This window comes from Salmo salar, chromosome 15, assembly GCF_965601325.2.
Source record: "Salmo salar chromosome 15, fSalSal1, whole genome shotgun sequence".
Classification (NCBI taxonomy): domain Eukaryota; kingdom Metazoa; phylum Chordata; class Actinopteri; order Salmoniformes; family Salmonidae; genus Salmo; species Salmo salar.
The window spans coordinates 72975511-72999523 of NC_138305.1; the positions used below are offsets into that span (position 1 = coordinate 72975511).

At 42.8% G+C, this 24013-nt stretch overlaps 1 protein-coding gene across 3 annotated transcripts in view; it reads left to right on the forward strand.

Annotated features, from left to right (window-relative positions):
- Nucleotides 1-17530, forward strand: part of LOC106572259 (protein bassoon-like) — a 188179-nt gene extending 170649 nt beyond the window's left edge. For 2 of the 3 annotated variants that reach the window (XM_014146305.3, XM_014146307.3), the window contains exons 7-13: nt 184-1019; nt 2312-2420; nt 6254-6385; nt 6522-6577; nt 6845-7017; nt 7301-7393; nt 10805-17530. In XM_014146305.3, the coding sequence (XP_014001780.3) occupies nt 184-1019; nt 2312-2420; nt 6254-6385; nt 6522-6562 (1118 nt within the window). In that variant the 3' untranslated portion in view covers nt 6563-6577; nt 6845-7017; nt 7301-7393; nt 10805-17530. The remainder of the gene's footprint in view (nt 1-183; nt 1020-2311; nt 2421-6253; nt 6386-6521; nt 6578-6844; nt 7018-7300; nt 7394-10804) is intronic. The other variant, XM_014146306.3, reaches the window with a different exon arrangement.
- The last annotated feature ends 6483 nt before the right edge of the window (nt 17531-24013 follow it).

Sequence of the window (24013 nt, forward strand, 5' to 3'; positions counted from 1 at the left end):
CATCAGTGTTTTCCATTTGTTTTCTTTCATGCATGGGTGTAAATCTTGACTTGTCTTTAGTTTTTTGTTTTCCTTTCTCTTTCTATTCTCTCCTTCCTGTTCTTCTTTGCATGGCCTCAGTCTGCATGCCTCTGTCGCCGTCAGACTTGGAGATTGACTGTGATCTACTCTTGGTTTCCAAAGCCTACCATCTTGGCCAGGAAGAGACGGACTGGTTTGAGAAGCCCAGGGACCTGCGCTCTAGCTCCCGCCACTATGGCAGTGGTGGCCACTCGTCCGGCCGTAGCCGCCACGTCAAGCACACCTACCACGACTATGACGAGCCCCCAGAGGAGGACCTGTGGCCCCAGGACGAGTACGGCCACACCCGCCAATCTTCCACCACGCGAGACCATCGCCACCATGGCAGCACTAGCTCTGGGAGACACTCCGCCTCGTCCCGCCACTCAGACGAACCACGCTCCTCGCGCTCCTCCAAGGGCCACCCCAAAGACCCGTCCATGCGCCACGACTCCCGCCAGATGTCCTCGTCAGGGAAGAGGGGTGACCCGCGCTCCCAGGGGGGGTATCACTCATCGGACTATTCCAGGGACCCGTCGGGCCACCACCACAGCCAGGGCCGCTCCTCCAAGTCCTCATCCTCCCACGATGGGCGGACTTCCTCCAGGAAGCAGCAAGAACTCCAGGGTCACACTCCCTCCTCCTCCAGGGGCCAGGGCAGCTCTGGCCGTGTACCGGGATCCGCCGGTGGGCCCCCGGGCTCTAGGGGACAGGGTCCTACCTCCCAGCAGGACGGGCTGCAGCAAGGCCAGCGCACTCAGCTGCAGCAGCAGCCTCAGACCTTGGCGGCACGACAGACAGGCACCACCCCTGCAGGCACCACCCCTGGGGGCCAGCAGCCTCTGGGCCTGGCCCAAGCCCAGCAGGGTCTACAGGCCAAGCCTGGTCAGCTTGGTCCTGGTCAAGCCGGTCGCCAGCCACAGGCAGGAGGCCCACTGGGGCAACTGCCACCAACTGCGGTGAGTACAGTATTATGACATAGTGCAGTGCAAGTGTGGTTACAAACAATCAGTGACTCTGGATTGAAAGTGTCATGATTATTCAAATTTACCATCTACAAGAGAATCACTGTAAATGTGTGTAGATTATTATTTCACGTGTTGAGATGGCTTTAGAGGTCTTTGGTGGCATCTCTCCCTCTCATCTCTTTCTTGCCTCTGTTTCGTCTGTCTCCCTCCTCATTTTCCTCTCTCTTCTACACCCCCTCTCTCATTCTCTCTCTCTCATCTCCCTCTCTACCTCCTCTCTCTCTGTCTCTCTGATAAGGCCTAGCACATCATTGTGAGAAGAGGTTTTATTTAAATGTGTGTGAAATCCTGTTGGCAGACCTTATCTGGTCTTGTGATTAGCACTGTGGCTGTAGATAGTGGCAGTGTAACAGCCTCTGTCTAGTCCACTCAGATGGAGGAGAGAGATTCATCCCCAAAATGTCTTCCACTGCAAATCATTCCCCGTCCTCCCATTACCGTTTGTTTTCTTATGTCTCTGAATACATCAACATGTTTATAATATACAGAACTATACAACATGCAAACGTTTTTCGGCTATGTGTTGTGTTTTGCATCTAATCCTATACTCTAGGCCATAGAGAACCTGAATTATAGGAATTATAGGATCTCTGTGCTATAGCCGATACTGATAACGTAAAATGAAATATTCTGTGTTGTGTATGATCATCATTATTATGTGCAGACTGAGATATGGTTCTGAAAGATAGTTCTATGCTCCACATAGAAATACAGTTGTTAGACAATCGTATACATCCAATCACATTCATCCCGTACCACATTCATTTGAACTGTCATGGCGCCTGTTCTCTCTGAAAGGCCCGATGAGGGATTTCAAAATAATTTATTCAAAATGCTAATTGAGGGTTGAAATGAATGGAATGTATCCGTTTGCCGGGTGAAGTGAATGCAAAACAAATCCTGTGTTATTATTTGGCAAACGTCCACAATGCTAATTGAATGATGTTATATTTGTTCCATTAACCCCTTATAGAGATCATATTCCCAGTCTGTAAATCTAGATGCATGCTTAGATGCGCGGACGGTTGGTTTGCAGGGAGGAAGCATGAAACTGGTTTCAGCCCAATGTCTGTCTGTCAAATGAAGTTTTGGCATGGTATTTTACAGTAGGGGGTCAACATGATATGAATCACATTTTTCAGTGCATCAGAACAAAATGAGCAATGTACAGTCAGTTTGCCACGTTTAACCGTGTTCCTCATCTCTTTGTCTCGCTCTTCCAGCAAGCACCTGTCGCAAACACACCCCCTGTGACTGCCATAGGGGCCAAAGCTGTCATAGGAGGGGCGGCCCAACCTGCAAAAACACCTCAACCCCCACTCACAGGAATAGGTAAACATCCCTGTCTGCACTCAAACTGCTCCTGCTCCACCCACTGAACATTTCACAGAGAGTGATTAGTACACTTGTTCTCTCCTACACTCTAAAACATTCTGGGTTGTTTGGATGACCCAACTGCTGGGTTGAAGGCATTGGGTCACTGAGTTGGTCCAGCCACACCCCTAATAGACCACGCCGCTGACCACGCAGCTGCTGCGTCAACCCAGCATGAAAGTGAATAAAAACCCAACTGATGGTTGAATTAACCCATGTTTGGGTATAACCCAACTGGCTGGGTCAAAATAACCCAGCGTGTGTTTTTTCCATTATTTACCCAGCTCTGGGATCCCAAATATTAACCAAGCATTTTTTTTAGAGTGTAGGCATACATTAATCAATCTCCCACAGACAGACAGACAGACAGACAGACCAACAGGAAGACAGATCCATGCACACACGCACGCACGCGCGCGCGCGCGCACACACACACACACACACACACACACACACACACACACACACACACACACAGAGTGTGTTACGTAATCAGGTATCACAGGTGTCCTGTTTAATCCCAGGCATTCATTCTGAGAAGGCTTTGGAAAGTTGATGGATAACCCTAACTCTGGAAACACCGAGGGAAAGTTCATTTCAACTTCAAGTTTAATTTGTCACATGCCCAAGTATAGAGAAATGCTTAACTTGCAAGCCCTACCCAACAGTGCAGTATTCAATACCAAAATCGTGTAACACATTTTTTTTTTTACAAAAAAAAAAAGAAATAAGAGAGGAAGCTATATACAGGGTCAGTGTCAGTACCAAATGTACAATGTGCAGGGATACTGGAGCATTAGAGGTAGATATGAACATGTCAGCAGGGATTAGGAGAAAGCAACTGGTAGCAGGTTAAATAATAATAATAATAATAGTCAACAGTATGGCAGCAGCATAAGTGGTGGGCGGGTGGGTGCAAGGTGGTGAGTGTGTGTACTGTGTGAATACTGCCTTCAGAAAGAATTCACACCCTTTGAATTTTTCCAAATGTTGTTGTGTTACTAGGTAGGATTAAAATGGGTTTAATTGTCTTTTTTTTGTTGTCAATGAAGTGGAAGAAAAATTCTAACATTTGGAAAACAAAAATTATGAAGAATTATATATTAATATATCTTGATTTACTACAGTTGAAGTCAGAAGTTTACATACACTTTAGCCAAATACATTTAAACTCAGTTTTTCACAATTCCTGATCTTTCATCATCATAAAAATTCCCTGTCTTAGGTCAGTTAGGATCACCACTTTATTTTAAGAATGTGAAATGTCAGAATAATAGATTTAACCTAAGTGTATGTAAATTTCCGACTTCAACTGTGTCTCTCTCTATATTATACGTGGGAGGGGAATACCTGGGAACAGATTTCTTGAATTTAAATCACTTGGAGCTGATTTCCTGTTGTTTTTACAGTCTGATTTCCAGTTGTTTTTACGTATAATATAGCCATTTCCGTGTCACGGTTCAATTGTGTCTGTGTTGACATGCTCTAGTCCAGTGGTTCCCACATTTTTTATAGTCCCGTACCCATTCAAACATTCAACCTCCAGCTGCGTACCCCCTCTAGCACCAGGGTCACCGCATTCTCAAATGCTGTGTTTTGACATCATTGTAAGCCTGCCACACACACATTATAGGATACATTTATTACCCATAAGAATGAGTGTGGGTTTTTGTCACAACCCGGCTCGTGGGAAGTAATCAATAATAATAATCAATAATCAATAATTAGGATACATTTATTACCCATAAGAATGAGTGTGGGTTTTTGTCACAACCCGGCTCGTGGGAAGTAATCAATAATAATAATCAATAATCAATCATTTTTCTCTTTATTTAACCATCTTACATATAAAACCTTATTTGTGAATCGAAAATTGTGAATAACTCACCACAGGTTAAGGATGTGCTTGAAAGGATGGGTTGTATTGGAGAGAGTCTCAGTCTTAAATAATTTTCCACACACATTCTGTGCCTGTATTTAGTAGTTTTCATGCTAGTGAGGGCCAAGAATACATTCTCACATAGGAACGTGGTTGTGTAACCGTATTGCTTCTGTCCCTCTCCTCGTCCCTACCTGGGCTCGAACCAGGGACCCTCTGCACACATTGACAACAGCCACCCTCGAAGCATCGTTACCCATCGCTCCACAAAAGCCGCGGCCCTTGCAGAGCAAGGGGAACAACTACTCCAAGGTCTCAGAGCGAGTGACATCACCGATTGAAACGCTATAAGCGCGCACCCCGCTAACTAACTAGCCATTTCACATTGGTTACAGTTGCAAAGGGCATCAGTGTCTTAACAGCGTGATTTGCCAAGGCAGGATACTCAATCCAGAAATCTGGCAGTGACTTCTGATTAAATTACATTTTCACAGAACCGCTTGTTGCAATTTCGATGAGGCTCTCTTGTTCAGATATCGGTAAGTGGACTGGAGGCAGGGCATGAAAGGGATAACAAATCCAGTTGTTTGTGTCATCCATTTCGGGAAAGTACCTGCATAATTGCGCAACCAACTCAGGTGCTTCGCTATATCATGTTTGATGTTGTCTGTAAGCTTGAGTTCATTTGCACACAAAAAATCATACAATGATGGAAAGACCTGTGTGTTGTCCCGCACATTGAATATAGTTGTGGAGAGTTCATGTAAACCTAGATTCAGATCATTCAGGTGAGAAAAAACATCACCCAGATAGGCCAGTCGTGTGAGAAACTCATCATCATGCAAGCGGTCAGACAAGTGAAAATGATGGTCAGTAAAGAAAATTTTAAGCTCGTCTCTCAATTTTAAAAAAACGTGTCAATACTTTGCCCCTTGATAATCAGCGCACTTCTGTATGTTGTAAAAGCGTTACATGGTCGCTGCCCATATCATTGCATAGTGCAGAAAATACACGAGAGTTGCTCGTGGGCCTTGCTTTAACAAAGTTAACCATTTTCACTGTAGTGTCCAAAACGTCTTTCAAGCTGTCAGTCATTCCCTTGGCAGCAAGAGCCTCTCTCTGGATGCTGCAGTGTATCCAAGTGGCGTCGGGAGCAACTGCTTGCACGCGCGTTACCTCTCCACTATGTCTCCCTGTCATGGGTTTTGCGCCATCAGTACAGATACCAACACGAGCAGCAGCTAAGTTTGGCTACATACGGACCGAATTCCCGCGAGAGAGTAACGGTTAATGTGATTGGATGTTAATTATTTGACTAGGCTACCTGTATTTGACATTGTGTTGTTATTTCGCTGAACACTAGATGGTTGAATTTTATTTTTGGCAGTGAAACGAGGTTAATCAGGTGAGAAAAAAACCCAAATGTATAGATTTGTTGTAAAATATAAATGGATTGTTCGATTCTTTTTTTTTTAAAATGTGAATCACATTTTTATTTGGCGTACCCCCGACGGCATTGCGCATACCCCGCATTGACTACCTGCTCTGGTCTATACAATCCCATCACCTCGCTAACAGTTGCATAGACAGTTGTTCTGTGGAAATAGAGACCCGGGTCAGAAACAGTCTGTAAAGCGCAAAGATTTATATCAGATTTATGTCAAAAGCTGGTGCGGTCATCTCCAGATAATTGCAATGGCTTCAGACTGTTGTGATAGTGTGCACTAAACTGGAGTATGGCATCAACTGGATTTAAAAGAAAGTATTTGAATTGAAAAGTACACCAAACATAGTTTACACTTATCAGGATTCAACTATATTTTAAGATTCTTTCTCATACTGTAGGTACATTTTCGGAAAATCAGTTTCTAATCATCATCCATCTCCCTCCCCCTCTCCCTTCTCCCTGCAGGCTCCAAGGCCGCCCCTAGACCCAGTGGCATCGGGAGCGCAGCAACAGGTCAACCAGGGATGGAGGGGGATAGTCTCCTCTCTAAAGTCCTACCAGGAAACCCTGCAGAGGCAGCAGGAAAACTAGGAGAAGGTGCCATGCTGGATCTCAGCCTCAGACGTTTTTACTCTCTCTCTGTGGATCTTTCATGTCATTCCATCAACGTAACCTTTACGGTGCATTCTACAAGCTACAGCATGCCTAATCTCTCTCTCTCTCTCTCCAACAGCAATCTCCGGTTTCGGCAAGAAGTTCACCTCGTTGTGGTGAGGTGTTGAGATGAAGGTAAGTGTTCACCTGCGTTACCAAGTAAAAATCCTTAACACGGTCAGTGAGGTAGCAGTGCGCTCGGCTATAGACAGAAAAACTGTACCTGATACTATTTCTTCTAACTGTGTGTGGGTGGTTCCCGGACCACCTTGTGCAAATTTTTTGTAGGCAGTGTGTGTAGGTTTGAGTGTCTCTCCTGTGTCCTGAACAAGGATTTTAGAACAGTATGACAGCTCACCCCAGTAAGTGACAAGTGGGAGTCTCACGGTCGTGTGATTTCAGGTGTCTGTAAATGTTATGGAGGACGTTGTGAGGCTTCGTACCAGAAAAACCTAGGAAGACCCCTGCTTTGTTTTACTATGAGAGCGAGAGAGAGAGAGAGAGAGAGAGAGAGAGAGAGAGAGAGGGAGGGAGGGAAAGATATAGCCACCAATAGAGGAATTCTGAGCACACTGGTGAGTCCAAAATCTCTATTCCCTGCCTAAAGCTCCCTCATTTTCAGAAAATTACATTAAAAAACTACTTTGTAAAGTATTGATTTTCCAAAGTGACCCGATGGCTTTATTGTAGTGTAATGTGGAAAAACATAAATGACACTGAACTTAGTAAGCAGTACATACAGTATTGTGTATATTTCAAGTTGCAGCATTTTAAAATAGAATTGGAAAAGATTAGCGAACCTAACATGATCATGATCAATCAGCTCAAGATTGATTGTTTTTTCCCACCCTCATTCAGCCAATGAGGACAGGAATCAATGGATGCTGCACGTCCCAGGCCTGAGCACACGATTGCAGAGAAACAATGCTGCTTTCTCTGGCAGGCCAGACAGTAAGTAGTGCACACAGACTCATCGAGCACAACTAAGATTAGAAAAGGTAGGATGGTGGGTACATCTTAGTAATACACTAATGACACACGAATTATCACAAAACAATAATCATTATTTACTAATATTGTTAATTTTGTAGTGATGGTGTGGGAAACAATTTAGTTCCCAGCAAAGGTAGATTCTACATTCTTCATCAATATGTTGCAGTCAAGTCACTGCAAAACAGCACTGCACCTTGCGCTAACCTTTTCATGAACCCTGACCCTTGACCCATGGGCTCTCTGTCAGCCTCTGCATGAGTGCACCATAACAGCCATATTACTGTAACATCCATACACTGGAATTGACAGTGCGATTCTCTAGGGCCACCCGCAGGTCACGTTTCTATGGGCAACCAGGGTTAAAGAAGAGTCTGCCGAATGGCCTTCAATGTCCAATGTATGTGACACAACCTTCATGAAGAGTTTCGATCTTACCTCAGAGGGTTAATATAAGTTGAAAGACATTGAAAGACTCAATGAGATAGCATGTAATCCAGGGCAAATTCTACCGACACTTGTCTGTGGCATTGTGTCATTCGTTTTGGCAGTGTTAGCGCCATTTTGTTATCTTCTACCTCTTCTACCAGTTTATAGAGAGAATAGAAAATCCCATATTTGATTATAGTAGTTTGTAACTGAACAGCAGAGTATCTTGTGGTTCAACTGCAGTCCCTTTATATCACAAAGCATTGGGAGACAAATAGTTAAAGAAAAACTCCACTCAAAAACTATCATTTGGTATTTTCTTCATTAGTCCACTGTTGATACAGTCACAAAATGTTTTGCATGTCAGCGGTCAAGTGCAGCACACGATTTTGGACTTTCAAGAAGCAAAGTGTCACTTTCAAGAAGCAAAGGGTCACAAAAATGTTTAGTGGATTTTTCCTTCAAACAGAACCCTTTACCCTCAAACATGCATAGTTAGGGTATTGTTACTTTCTGGCTAGCCACTGTTTTTAATCATGCATCAGTGAATTAGATGAAGGGGGTTATCCGGTTATGAACTGGACTCATCATATTCACAGAAAACAGAGCACGCTCTCTGACTATGGAAAGGCTCTTTGGCCGGTAACAGTATCCGTGGATGGATATGAGATTGAGTGACGTGGTAATGTGTGCCAGAAGATTGTGTATCCATCCACCTCCCCCCGGGACCCCTTCTTCTCCACTCCCCCACCCCACAACATACACTGTATACTTCTCAACTCCTCACTGTTCATCCGCTACAAGTACAGATGGCACTGGTTTACCTTTGTTTGCTAAAGTAACCATTCTTTACCTTCCGTTCTCTCTCAACCTCCTCTTCCTCCCTACCTCCTCCTCTCTCTACCAACTCTTCTCCTTACCTCCTCCTCATCTCTCTACCTCCTCCTCTTCCCCCATAGTGCATAATAGATTTCATATCACGCAGTAGTAATGTATGATTGCTTCGCTATGTTGAAAATGACAAACCAGCATTGCTATATAACCTCTCCAGAGTAATTAACTGGGCCCAAGAATAAAGTTGTGAAACCAAGGCAAGCAGCGTTGGAGGAGCAAACAGAAAAACCACAACGTTTGTTTATATTATAGCATCATTGCCTTTGTGACAGAAGAGAGCACTCCTGATTGGTTTTTAATTGTGTTGTGAAGTTGTGACATTGGAGCCCTGCTCTCCCATGGTGCCCATTGAGGTCACGGCCTTTTAGGGTCACAGGGCGACTTGGTTGTATTCACTGGGATATAAATGTAATGAATACAGCTAACAGCTAACTGTTCCACACGATACGTTTCTATGTGATATCTAAACTTCCTGTGACGTGACACCTGAACCGACCCCTCATGCTTAATATAGCATTATTGAAGATAGCACTACCGTGTGGATCACCTGACATCTACTGAGACTCACAGGAAGGCAGGAATATCACACACATCAAATTGGGCAGGGACACACAGACATTTTATGAATTGACCACTACGCTCACAGAGGCTTCCTTCTTCCACAGTGGGGCAGCAGTGCACAGAATATGAGCGAGAAAGAGAGAGAAAGACCATGTTACAGTACATTACATCATAGCAACCCAATGAACCCAATATAAAACCCCTAGTGTTGAGAACTGGAACTTTGGTTTTGAATGGCTGTCCCCATGGGGGTCCTGTTAGACAAGCTCAGGGAGAACGCCTTGACAGGCTTTACCGTAACTTCCCCTAGTATATCTGATTAACACGCCTTCATTAGCACAACGTACAGTCACACCTCCTTAAACGCATACTCCCGCTGGCTTATGATGTGTTTCATGTAGCATGATGTACAACTGCAGCACCCATAATGCTCTGTAATCATACACGGCTGTTATCTCAGTGAAGACGTTCCCGGAAGCGAACACAATGTCTCCTTAAATAATACATTTCAGCGTGGTTGATTTCCTTCTGGAGAAGATGTTGTCGATGGATAATGGATCAGTCACACACTGGTTTCAAACTCATCGTCTCCAGAAGGAAATCAACCACGCTGAAATGTATTATTTAAGGAGACATTGTGTTCGCTTCCGGGAACATCTTCACTGAGATAACAGCCGTGTATGATTACAGAGCATTATGGGTGCTGCAGTTGTACATCATGCTACATGAAACACATCATAAGCCAGCGGGAGTATGCGTTTAAGGAGATGGGACTGTACGTTGTGCTAATGTCGGGATCTGCTGTCAGAAATGGCAGTGTGCTGCCTGAGATGTAGACTCATGCTGTATCTGTAGTGCAAGGTGTTGCAGCCAATCATGCCATGATGACTAACCGCCTCATGTGACCACAGCCCCAGTCTGTCTCTCTCAGCATAGTGTTCTCATATACAGATACTGGTGCCGCTGATGGAATGAATGGAGCCTCGTGCACAGTAGACCATCTTGTTGTTTCGAGCCGTCTGTGAAATGGACTGTTCTGCTGTGTTTATGTCCGATTCAGTGAGAGAGCCTACACGTAGGCTGCCATGCCCTTACAATCACAATATTCAATGAATGGTTGTTACGGTCAATATTTTGTTAAATGTGTGTCACTGAGGATAAACTGAGTGTAATGTAATAGAGAGGTAGTATAATTACATAACCTTGCACAGACCTCAGTACACTGTACAGTTCAGTCTTGCTTTTCTTCTGTTCTTCTACCATCTAGTGTTGAATCATAGGATTTCACTATGTTCTAATCGTATGCTCAACTCTGCATATAATGAAAGGGTTCACTTAAAACGCTTATTTCCACAGAATTATTTAATTCAGTTGGGCATTCCTCTGTCATTCATTGGGGATACATTACATGTGTTTACTGTTTCATTCAGGCTATAGTAAGATAATCAGAGGATACCAGTCACCTGACTTTGTGTTCACGTTCTCCAGATCGTTTTGAGGCCACCCGGCTGCCATGCCCACAGCCAAAGAACCAGGCTCCTGACACCCTGGGACCCCCAGAACACCCTAGGGCTGTGGTCTGCACTGAGGTCACAAGCCCCGAGGACCCTTCCAGAGAGCGGCTAGTTGGATAGAGAGCCTGTTCCCCCTGGTCTCTGCCACTGTCCGGGGTTTCAGCACCACCTCGCAAACAGCCATTATCCTTTGGGGAATGGGCTCTATACTAAGGAATATTCCATCCAGCTGCTCTGTAGGAGGATGGGAGGGAGCCACAATACTGTGACACCGCAGCACACTGATGATGCTATCCTCGAGTTCAGTGGTTCCCAACCTTTTTTTCGGTAACTGAATTTTGATCTGCCCGGAGTACCCCTGAAGTACCCCCTCATGTGCATTTTACCAGTCGGCCTATTATCTCATGAGTCTTCTCAAGTACCCCGTGTTGATAGGCCAAATACCCCCAGGAGTCCTAGTACCCCTGGTTGGGAACCACTGCTCTAGTCTGTGGGCTGTTGTGCTGCTGCATGCTGGGGGCGGAATACATCCCAGGGGGCGTGGCCATGGTGGCAGGGTAGGATCCTTGATTCCATAAGCCTGTGCTCAGACACACTCTCCTTTCATCTCCGAATAAAGAAAAGAAAACTGAAGCGCTTCGTAGGTTTTTCTGGTACTAAATACTTCCTGTTTCATTTGGATGCTGATAACAATTTAGGGAAGAAGAAGAAGAAGAAGAAGAAAGAAAATAAATATATACATAATAAGGATGACTAGCATGACGACTCCACGGTTTGTTCTGTTTTTATCTTTACATTCCAGAATGAAAGAAGGCACCGTTTTTTTTATGCTGACTCATTCTTTTTTTGTTTGTTATGTGTCTATGAAGTGTATAGTGAGTGGATTTAGGATTTTGAATGCATGGAACTTTATATCCAAGACCTTACACTGTTCACCATTTCAATCACAGAGGCCATAAGACACTGGTTAATAATAAAGCTAATTTAAAAAACTCCACAAGAAGACAAGGTGGACATTACACTGAATCTGGCCACAGAATGGGAGAATCATCATTCGGGAGGTTTTGGTTGCACCATGAGAGCCGAATGTGGCTAGGTTTGTTTTTTTTAGCCATTGCAAAGCCATTAATAAGAAAATAAAAAACATTCCCAGAACGTTTGGGTTCATAGTGTTTCTGAACCTTCCTACAACGTTTGGATCTCTGGTGTTTTTTTAATTTTATTTAAAAAAAATTTACAGCAGTTTTTTCTCGCTCTGTATTTGCCTGATTTTCTGTTACATGATAGCGGATTTGCCTTAATCATGCCATTCTTTTTATTTAGAGTAAAGTGACATCTTATTTTTGTACTCGATGTTGTGTCCATAAAGCTTATTTTCATTGCAGACTTTTGATGTGATAATGATGTCAGCTAGAAGACTGGCTCTGAGATGAATTGAATATTTTTGTATGTTGTTTCACTTTTAGGTTTCAAATGATTTATATGATTTATTTTTCATACATTTATGTGTTTTATGGTTGCCATAACAATTGATTATGTTATTTATTGATTTATGATTATTAATAATGAAAATGCAATAGTATGTGGAAGGAAGTCAGTAAAGAGCACAGTCTTGTGTCATTTAAAAAAATCAGTGGTCAGGAATGTGTTGCCTCTGTCTGTATATCTGAGTTGTGCGATTTTCTGCTATCACATCTTAACAGGGCCACACCTGGGTCATATTCACTAGGCACCAAACCGAAGAAACAACGGACTGAAACAGGGAGGGACTACCTGAAATTGTCCAATAAGAAATCCTAATTTTCATTTTCTGTTGTAAAACGTTTTGCAACGGTGTGCTCTAATGAATACGACCCTGGAAATCCATTGGTGTAGTTTGTTACTGCCCAGACAAGGCACATAATATCTGCCCATTTTGATATGTGAGCACTGCAAGACAGCAGAGAGGCACTGAATACAAACCAGTGCAAATCACCATTGAATCTGACTTGAACACTTTAGCATTCTTTTGTTGACAGTCATCATCATCAATGGGTTTTCATGTTTTCTGGCTTACTACAAATGTTTTAATATCCAAAAGAACACAAAAGGGAAAAGAGATAATACTTACTGACAAGTAGTACATATAGGCTATGTGTTCCAAATATACTGAGGTTGACACACTGGAGAAACCTAGTCTGCGCACACTCACATATGGCTGTATGAGTTATGTGCATGTTAAATGTGTTTGGAGCATTAGACGCCGAAGGGTCAAAGACACAGTTGGTTCAGTCACAGATAGTTATTTGCCTTTGTTTTTGCGACCAAACTGCAAACCCCAAGATGTTGACAGTTGTCACAGAAACCTCTCAGGTCAGTGTTCTTCCTGCTGTTCTTTGCAGTGCAGTGTAGTTGGACTGGTCAGGTGGGACTGGTCAGGCACTCCGATGCTACAGGGGCCCACTGATGGGGGCCTACTGATGGGATCCCAAACCTGATGTATATTGTCTCTCTCTCTCTCTCTCTCTCTCTCTCTCTCTCTCTGTGTGGACGCTGGGATAAAGCATGCTCCGGCAAAATCTCAGTAACAGTCACTTCTGTATCGTTACGTTCCTGATGTCTGTATGTATGTGTGAGTATGCGTGTGTTTCTCATCATCCTATTACAAAACTACAAAACAAACCGATATTTGACAAATAAAATGTAAGTGTGTGGTCGACAGCAACTTTTCCATTTGAAACGTTCTATGCAATTAATCATATTTATGGGAAATACTAGGGAAGAAACAAAACAACCGAATACCACTATCGTTGTCATGCCTGAGAAAAATACTGCTTTATTGTAGCGTTCCTGCTACAAAAACAAATTGACTTGTTTGTATATAGCTACAATACGTTTACGTCAGGAATTTGATTCAATGTTGGGGTTTTTTTGGCATGTTTGAGTCCCCTCACTGAAAATTGGGACCCGTTGCCAAAGGATTAACTATATAGGCACCCTAAAACGACACGCTATTTCTATTTGTGTACTAAAGGCTGTAGGGAATCGGATGCCATTTTTTTTATGCAGAATACTGTCATAAAAGTCTGCCATTTTATTGCTTCAAGCATGGGTTGCTGGGTACAGTGAATGGTCTTCTACGTACAGTACAGCCGTGGATCCAAATATTTGGCTGCCAGTTTGTGCACTTCTTATTTCGTAAAGTGAATAAAGCTGCTGAAGAATTAAGACAATTCTATGAAGAGATGAAATATATCAATTTTATATACAGTATCAGGCAAAAGGTTGGACACCTACTCATTACAGGTTTTTTTGTTTTGTTTTTTACTATTATCTACACTGTAACTATGAAATAACACATATGGAATCGTGTAGTATCCAAAAGTGTTAAACAAATCTAAATATATTTTATATTTGAGATTCTTCAGAGTAGCCACCCTTTGCCTTGATGTCAGCTTTGCACACTCTGGGCATTCTCTCAACCAGCTTCATGAAGTAGTCACCTGGAATGCATTTAAATTAATAACAGGTGTTCCTTGTTAAAAGTTAATTTGTGGAAATTCTTTCCTTAATGCATTTGAGTCAATCAGTTGTGTTGTGACAAGGTATGGTTGGTATACAGAAGATAGCCCTATTTGGTAAAAGACCAAGTCCATATTATGGCCATTATTACTTTAAGACATGAAGGTCAGTCAATACGGAACATTTCATGAACTTTTAAAGTTTCTTCAAGTGCAGTCGCAAAAACCCATCAAACGCTATGATGAAACTGGCTTTCATGAGAACTGCCACAGGAAAGACCCAGTTACCTCTGCTGCAGTGGATAAGTTCATTAGAGTTACCAGCCTCAGAAATTGCAGCCCAAATAAATGCTTCACAGAGTTCAAGTAACAGACACATCTCAACAACTGTTCAGAGGAGACTGCGTGAATCAGACCTTTATGGTCGATTTGCTGCAAAGAAACCACTACTAAAGGACACCAATAAGAAGAGACTTGCTTGGGCTAAGTAACACGAGCAATGGGCATTAGACCGGTGGAAATCTGTCCTTTGGTCTGATGAGTCCAAATTTGAGATTTTTGGTTCCAAACGCTTCTTTGTGAGACGCAGAGTAGGTGAATGGATGATCTCTGCATGTGTAGTTCCCACCATGAATCATGGAGGAGGTGGTATGATTGTGTGGGGGTGCTTTGCTGGTGATACCATCTGTGATTTATTTAGAATTCAAGGCACACTTAACCAGCATGGCTACCACAGCATTCTGCAGTGATATGCCATCCCATGTGGTTTGCGCTTAGTGGGACTATGATTTGTTTTTCAACAGGACAATGACCCAACACACCTCCAGGCTGTGTAAGGACGATTTGACCAAGAAGGAGAGTGATGGAGTGCTACATCAGATGACCTGGCCTCCACAATCACCCGACCTCAACCCAATTGAGATGGTTTGGGATGAGTTGGACCGCAGAGTGAAGGAAAAGCAGCCAACAAGTGCCCAGCATATGTGGGAACTCCTTCAAGACTGTTGGAAAAGCATTCCAGGTGAAGCTGGTTGAGAGAATGCCAAGAGTGTGCAAAGCTGTCATCAAGGCAAAGGGTGGCTACTTTAAAGAATCTAAAATAAAAAATACAAAAATTATTTGTTAAACACTTTTTTGGTTACTACATGATTCCATATGTGTTATTTCATAGTTTTGATGTCTTCACTATTATTCTACAATGTAAAAAAGAGTAAAAGAAAAAGACAAACCCTTGAGTAGGTGTGGTTCTGGTACTGTATATAAATATACAGTATATGTAAAACAAATACTATATGTTAAATATATATGATAATATATAACACAAATATTTCTGTAATGACAGGCACTTTTCATGATCAAAGGGGTTGACCTTGTACACTGCCAATACCTATTAACATAATATGATACTCGTGTAGTCTGAACGTTGATGGGAGGCTGCTGGCACTACAACGCTTGTTTCCTTTTAGTGTGACCCACAGAAAACCATTGTAGGCTATATCCACTCACCATTCATCTGGCTTGAAGGACCTTTGGAGGCTAGTGTGAACATCCCTTAAACCCACAACTCACTCTGTACACTAACAGCTATTAAAAGTATGGGCGAATTAGTTCAATGTAAAAAAAGAAAGTGGAGATATTTTTATGACTTATTACGACTTCCATTGATGGAATATCTATACAGAAATATTATTTTATCATACAGATGAATAGAGTGATTGGTACACTGTCCATATCTCTAGGAAGTTTATGGAAGAGAATGATGATCGTATCAATATTGACCTAACGGAGCTGGTGCAAAGGCCTGCTTACAGTATATAGACACTGGCATGGAAAGCACCTCACAGGCTCACTGCCATTAGAACAGACTAGTGACGTATAGTCATTGTCCCCTGACTGGAATATTAGATATGTGTAAATTAGATATAGATGTAATAGAGGTCATAATAATAAAGCTGTACAAAAAAAAATAAAAAAATAAGGGAAACGATATTTATCAAAATCCAATTATGTGTATGTTTATGTTTGAAGGAGTTTGTAACTGTGTTCAATCACTTTGCCTCAGGAAAGCACACACAAAATGCACCGTGGCGAAACGAAAGGGGACGTCAATATGCATAGTAGTAAGGGCTTATTATTCCAATGTTGGTCAATCAAGAAAGCCATCTTGTTACTGTCCCATCCAGTCCTACATCTACTCTGGATTACATGGGCTTCAGACCACAGCATTTTGCCAGGGACAAATAAAACACTCATGTCTTTTTTTTACGTCAACCAAAAATGTTGCTTTTAAAGTAGCATAGCAAACTGTGACGATCTGCCCTTACCGTGGGTGGTTGTGGATGGCTATGCACAGTGAACAACTAAAAGTATTTATTACTATGGATGAAGAGAAAAGGGTGACAGGTTTAGGAAGGAAACGCTGAAACGAAGGAGAAAAAAAAGCTACAGGAAACTGTTTCACAACCATCAGGGAGCAGTCATCTTTTAAAATAGTGAAAAGTAACAAATGCATGAGCTAATGCAGCCTAACGCCCGACTCCCCAGCCTCAGGCCTCTCCTTTCACCTGGCAACCATATTCACTGTAAATACCAGTCAGGACCATAGACCACGCTGTACAACATGTAAATGTCATACTGAACACCATCACAGGCATGGGACGCCATAGTGTGCAGTGAAGCCACACAGGCCGACCTCGCCAAACTTGTGCTTTTGTGTAACAAAAAAAAGAAGAAAAAAAAAGAGCAGTTATTGCTTTTTTTAAAGCATTGTGTATGTGGCTGGCTCGTGCAGACTGTTTAAAATCAAAAAGTTGTATTCAGAAACATATTGGTCAGTGTAGAGTTTCTATACATGTTGTGTTTGTAAAATGAGAAGAAAAAAAAAACCTCAAAAGGGATATCCTGGCTTCCATGCACAACAATTTTTTGGGGGGGGTGTATAAAAAAATGTAATCTAATTGAAAAAAGCTACAGAAAATAAAAGGCAGAGTCCCTAAATGAATCAAATGTTACATTCACTGTTGTAAGTGCAATGAGCTATACTTCACGTATCCATTGTAAAACATTGTGTATGTTTCAGTGTATTCCTGTAAAACAATTGTATTAGACTTGGTGCATCATGTCATGTAATGTGATGAATGAAATAATGACCTTACAATACATTTCAATCAGGAAAAGAATAAAAGAGAACAAAAAAAGAACTACTGTTGTGTCTAGTAATCTGTCTAGAATTAGTTAGAAATACACTCAGGTCTCTGCTGCTTCTTCATATTCAAATTCAAGGTTATTATAATTGTGATTTTCTAATAGTTCTTATTTATATTCTTTTTTTTTAATTCTTTTTTACCAGAAATTCAGTTTAGTTTGTTTGTTTTCAGACTTGATTTGATAAAAACATTTCTATTTCATTTTTCTATTATTTAGTTTGTTTTATTGTTAGGGAAAGAAAGTAGATTTATGCATGGGAGGCGAGAAGACATTTATGTGTTGTAAGGCGTATGGCCGGGGTACTCAAATACTATTTCAGATGGTCCAGTCACACACACACATTTCCTAGGTAGCAAATGTCTAGACGGATATTGTCATTTATCAGTGGGCATACTACATGATAGAGGTATTTTAGTGGTTAAAATCTGGTCGGGACATTTTATAACCAGATTAAAACATATGTATCATGACGTCTTTTTGACGTTATTTTGGTTGATATGTTTTTTTTTGGTTGAAATCTGATTGAACTACTGACCAGTTATCAAAATTCTACTCACTGAATATAGATCTTCGTATATAAACATGGGCATAGTGTTTGTGGGCCAGGCACCCATTGCATATAAGACACTAGAGCATTACAATTATACATTTTTAGTAATGTTTTTTGCCAGCAGGGTCTGCATGATTCAGTTTAGCACACTTGGCAAACAACCGCTGGCCAGCGCACATCAAAGCGGGTTAGGGTCTCGAGGCATACCAAACCCAGTCAACACACTGGGCTCAGGCCTAATCTGAGACTCGGGATACTCGGCATGGACTCTGAGAACTTCATGCAGGCCAAGGCCTTCCCAAATCCGTCAGAATCACATTACTCTGGTATATTCCAGGTATATCAATGGTACCCGGGCCGAGTCCACTTCAGCTCATCCGGCCCGATTCATTTTTCAGGAGAAGGGCCATTTGAGTTTTTTTTATTTGGCAGGTGTTGAATTAGCAATTTAAAAAGAAATGTGATGTATTTAACCCCAAAGTCATGGAATTTGCTAGGTCATTAAAAGCTCAAATGTGTGACAGTCTCCTCAGTCCTATAGCTATCCGAGATTGTCCGTAATTTAGGACATCTCTGATAGCTATAAATACTTTTGATTTTACTACAGGCTTGGCCAGTGGTTTTTGTAGTTGCAGTCCACCCAAATAAAAAGTGCACATTCACTTCAGTAACATTTGTTCCAGGCTACCAGCAAGATAAACACGCACAATAATACAGGATACCCTTACAAAAATGCACTGCCGTTAAAAATGTTGTTTAATTAATGATGTCTGGTAGCTTGCTGTGTGTGTTGGCTTCTAAAGGTAATCTCTTGTCTGTGTTAACTAATTGCACTGTTTATTGTGCTGCACATTATCTTCTGTTCCACTGAACGCTGTTTTAAAGTTCCATTATGACTAACAAAATTTGTTTTCAGAATTTAACAAATAACACGTAGCCTACGTAAACACAGCAAAAAAAGAAACGCCCTCTCACTGTCAACTGCGTTTATTTTCAGCAAACTTAACGTGTAAATATTTCTATGAACATAAGATTCAACAACTAAGACATAAACTGAACAAGTTCCACAGACATGTGACTAACATAAATGGAATAATGTGTCCCTGAACAAAGGGGGGGGGGGGGGGGGGTCAAGATCAAAATTAACAGTCAGTATCTGGTGTGGCCACCAGCTGCATTAAGTACTGCAGTGCATCTCCTCCTCATGGACTGCACCAGATTTGCCAGTTCTTGCTGTGAGATGTTACCCCACTCTTCCACCAAGGCACCTGCAAGTTCCCGGACATTTCTGGGGGGAATGGCCCTAGCCCTCACCCGCTGATCCAACAGGTCCCAGACGTGCTCAATGGGATTGAGATCTGGGCTCTTCGCTGGCCATGGCAGAACACTGACATTCCTGTCTTGCAGGAAATCACGCACAGAACGAGCAGTATGGCTGGTAGCATTGTCATGCTGGAGGGTCATGTCAGGATGAGCCTGCAGAAAGGGTACCACATGAGGGAGGAAGATGTCTTCCCTGTAACACACAGCGTTGAGATTGCCTGCAATGACAACAAGCTCAGTCCGATGATGCTGTGACACACCGCCCAAGACCATGACGGACCCGCCACCTCCAAATCGATCCCGCTCCAGAGTACAGGCCTCAGTGTAACGCTCATTCCTTCAACTATAAACGCGAACCAGACCATCACCCCTGCTGAAACAAAACCGCGACTCGTCAGGGAAGAGCACTTTTTGCCACTCCTGTCCGGTCCAGCGACGGTGGGTTTGTGCCCCTAGTCGACGTTGTTGCCGTCTGGTGAGGACCTGCCTTACAACAGGCCTACAAGCCCTCAGTCCAGCCTCTCTCAGCCTATTGCGGACAGTCTGAGCACTGAAGGAGGGATTGTGCGTTCCTGGTGTAACTCAGGCAGTTGTTGTTGCCATCCTTTACCTGTCTGCAGGTGTGATGTTCGGATGTACTGATCCTGTGCAGGTGTTGTTACACATGGTCTGCCACTGCGAGGACGATCAGCTGTCCTGTCTCCCTGTAGCGCTGTCTTAGGTGTCTCACAGTACGGACATTGCAATTTATTGCCCTGGCAACATCTGCAGTCCTCATGCCTCCTTGCAGCATACCTAAGGCACATTCACGCAGATGAGCAGGGACCCTGGGCATCTTTCTTTTGGTGTTTTTCAGAGTCAGTAGACAGGCCTCTTTAGTGTCCTAAGTTTTCATAACTGTTACCTTAATTGCCTACCGTCTGTAAGCTGTTAGCGTCTTAACGAGCGTTCCACAGGTGCATGTTCATTAATTGTTTATGGTTCATTGAACAAGCATGGGAAACAGTGTTTAAACCCTTTACAATGAAGATCTGTGAAGTTATTTGGACTAACAAATTATCTTTGAAAGACAGGGTCCTGAAAAGGGGACCTTTTTTTCCTGAGTTTATTATATTTCAATATCATACTACAATTCACCAGGATTTACAAAACCCTATTTAATCACATTTATTTGCATAAATACATTTTAAAAAATAACTGAAAATATGACTATATTTTACCTTGAAGATTCTAAGCAATTAAAATAATGCATGCAGTATATTATTTTAATTTCAGTAGCTAAATAAGGAGGTAGATATATCAGTTCCAGCTAAAACTTGGATAGGAATCTGTGCCTGGAGCGCAGTAATAGAGATCTGTGTGCAGGCAGCCTGCTTGCTCAAGCGCATCGGTCAACATTCCATACAGCAGCTGGGAAGAGCGTTTTGTAAGTAAAGTGGAGGTTTGGTGTGGAAAACTTCGAAGAAAGATTTGCTTGCTAGCCAGTGGGTGCTCACTGGCCACGCGCACAGACCTTGATGCCGAGCTCCGGTGCCAGCTAGAGGAAGACATAATCAAGCCTATTGATGCGTAAATCAGGGGGCCTGCGTACCTGCATGGACCTTAGAGCAGCAAGCAAGGCAATCATCCCAGACAAATATCCCCTGCTCACTGCCCTCTTCTACAGCTCCAGTGTTCACCACAGGATCCGCAACCTCACTGCATTCATCACCCATTTAGGGGGCAACGCTTACAAGCGCATGGCGTTTGGATTAAGCTCTGCCCCCAGCTGCTTCCAAAATATCATGACGTCCATCTTTGCTGGGTCCCAGGAGGGGCCATCTACCTCAATGACTTTGTTGTTCAAGGCCTGGTACCCTGCGCTCAACTTTAGTCACTGTCACTAGCCGGCTACCACCCCCTTACTCTTAACATGCACCTAAGAGGCTGATGCCCTGTGTAAATAGTCATGGAACACTGGTCACTTTAATAATGTTTACATATCGTTTTACCCACTTCATATGTATATACTGTATTCTAGTCAAGGCCTATCCTATTTAACTATTGCTGTACACATACACCACATTTATATTTATACTCTGGACTATGACATTGCTCATCCTAAATTCAATTATTTTTACTTTTTAGATGTATTGTTGTGAATTGTTCGATATTGCTGCACTATTGGAGCTAGGAACACAAGCATTTTGCTAAAGCCACAATATGCGCTAAATACAGTGCATTCAGAAAGTATTCAGATACCTTCACTTTGTTACATTACAGCCTTATTCTAAAATGAATTAAATTGAAAAGGGGAGAAAAAAGACGATCTACACAATACCCCATAATGACAAAGCACAAAGAGGTTTTTAGATTTTTTTGCAAATGTATAAAAACCTGAAATATCATATTTACATAAGTATTCAGACACTTTACTCAGTACTTTGTTGAAGCACCTTTGGCAGTGATTACGGCCTCGAGTCTTCTTGGGTATGACGCTACAAGCTTGGCACACCTGCATTTGGGAGTTTCTCCCATTCTTCTCTGCAGATCCTCTCATGCTGTGTCAGGTTGGATGGGGAGCGTTGCTGCACAGCTATCTTCAGGTCTCTCCAGAGATGTTCGATTGGGTTCAAGTCCGGGTTCTGGCTGGGCCACTCAAGGACATTCAGAGACTTGTCCCGAAGCCACTCCTGCGTTGTCTTGGCTGTGTGCTTAGGGGTAGTTGTCCTCTTGGAAGGTGAACCTTCGCCCCAGTCTGTGATCCCGAGCGCTCTAGATCAGGTTTTCATCAAGGATCTCTCTGTACTTTGCTCTGTTCATCTTTCCCCTCGACCCTGACTAGTTTCCCAGTCCCTGCCGCTGAAAAACATCACCACAGCATGAACCTGTCACCACCATGCTTCAATGTATTGGCCAGGTGATGAGCAGTGCCTGGTTTCCTCCAGACATGACGCTTGGCATTCAGTCCAAAGAGTTCAATCTTGGTTTCATCAGACCAGAGTCCTTTTCGGTGCTTTTTGGCAAACTCCAAGTGGGCTGTCATGTGCCTTTTACTGAGGAGAGGCTTCTGTCTGGCCGCTTTACCATAAAGGACTGATTGGTGGAGTGCTGCAGAGATGGTTGTCCTTCTGGAAGGTTCTCCCATCTCCACAGAGGAACTCTGGAGCTCTGTCAGAGTGACCATCGGGTTCTTGGTCACCTCCCTGACCAAGGCCCTTCTCCCGATTGCTCAGTTTGGCCAGGCGGCCAGCTCTAGGAAGAATCTTGGTGGTTCCAAACTTCTTCCTTTTAAGAATGATGAAGGCCACTGTGTTCTTGGGGACCTTCAATTATGCAGAAATGTTTTGGTACCTTTCCCCAGATCTGTGCCTCGACACAATCGTGTCTCGGAGCTCTATGGATAATTCCTTGGATCTCAGCTTGGTTTTTGCTCTGACATGCACTGTCAACTGTGGGACTTCATATGTGGGGCGGCAGGTAGCCTAGTGGTTAGAGCGTTGGACTAGTAACCGAAAGGTTGCAAGATCGAATCCCTGAGCTGACAAGGTAAAAATCTGTCTTTCTGCCCCTGAACAAGGCAGTTAACCTACTGTTCCTAGGCTGTCATTGAAAATAAGAATTTGTTCTTAACTGAGTTTCCTAGTTAAATAAAGGTTAAATAAAACATAGACCTATGTGTGCCTTTCCAAATCATGTCCAATCAATTGAATTGACCTCAGGTGGGCTCTAATCAAGTTGTAGAAACATCGCAAAGAAGATCAATGTAAACAGGATGCACCTGAGCTCAATTTGGAGTCTCATTGCAAAGAGTCTGAACACCTTAAGGTTGTAACAAAATGTGGAAAAATTGAAGGGGTCTGAATACTTTCCAAATGCACTGTATGGGTACGCAAACATTAAGATTCGATTTGGAGCTATGTAGTAAAAATAATCCCATACGAGGCTCTGCCTTTTGTGACCGACCACTGCTAGTTTGGGGTTTACTGTCACCATTGTTCGCACTCTCCCTCGGAATTCTTCCCTGTTAGCTGGTGATAGTGATGCACAAGCTAAGCCAATTTGAAACATTGCTATCTACTGGCAGCATTTACCCAAGAGTTTCATTAGCTCAAAAACCTTCATTTACTTTAATAACCTTGGTCAAATGCACACACTGTCAGACTAAGTTGGTGGGATACGGTATAAGTGCTACTGTATGGAGTGAGGGGCAATATTTTTTAACATACTGTACAACCATTGTATTTATAGTCCATAAAAGTCATGCTGGCCATTCTTAGAAAACCTTTCACTTCCTCCATACTACTGGTATACCACAATGATCATGTTCAAATGGCAGAGGCATAGATAAACCTAATTTGAAGTGAAAAAAAAGGAAGAATTTGGCACGGGTCCTCAGATCCTCAAAAAGGTCTACAGCTGTACCATCGAGAGCATCCTGACTGGTTGCATCACTGACCGCAAGGCACTACAGAGGGTAGTGCGTACAGCCCAGTACATCACTGGGGCCAAGCTTCCTGACATCCAGCCACCCTAGTCATAGACTGTTCTCTCTGCTACCTCACAGCAAGTGGTAGCAGAGCGCCAAGTCTAGGTCCAAAAGGCTTCTTAACAGCTTCTACCC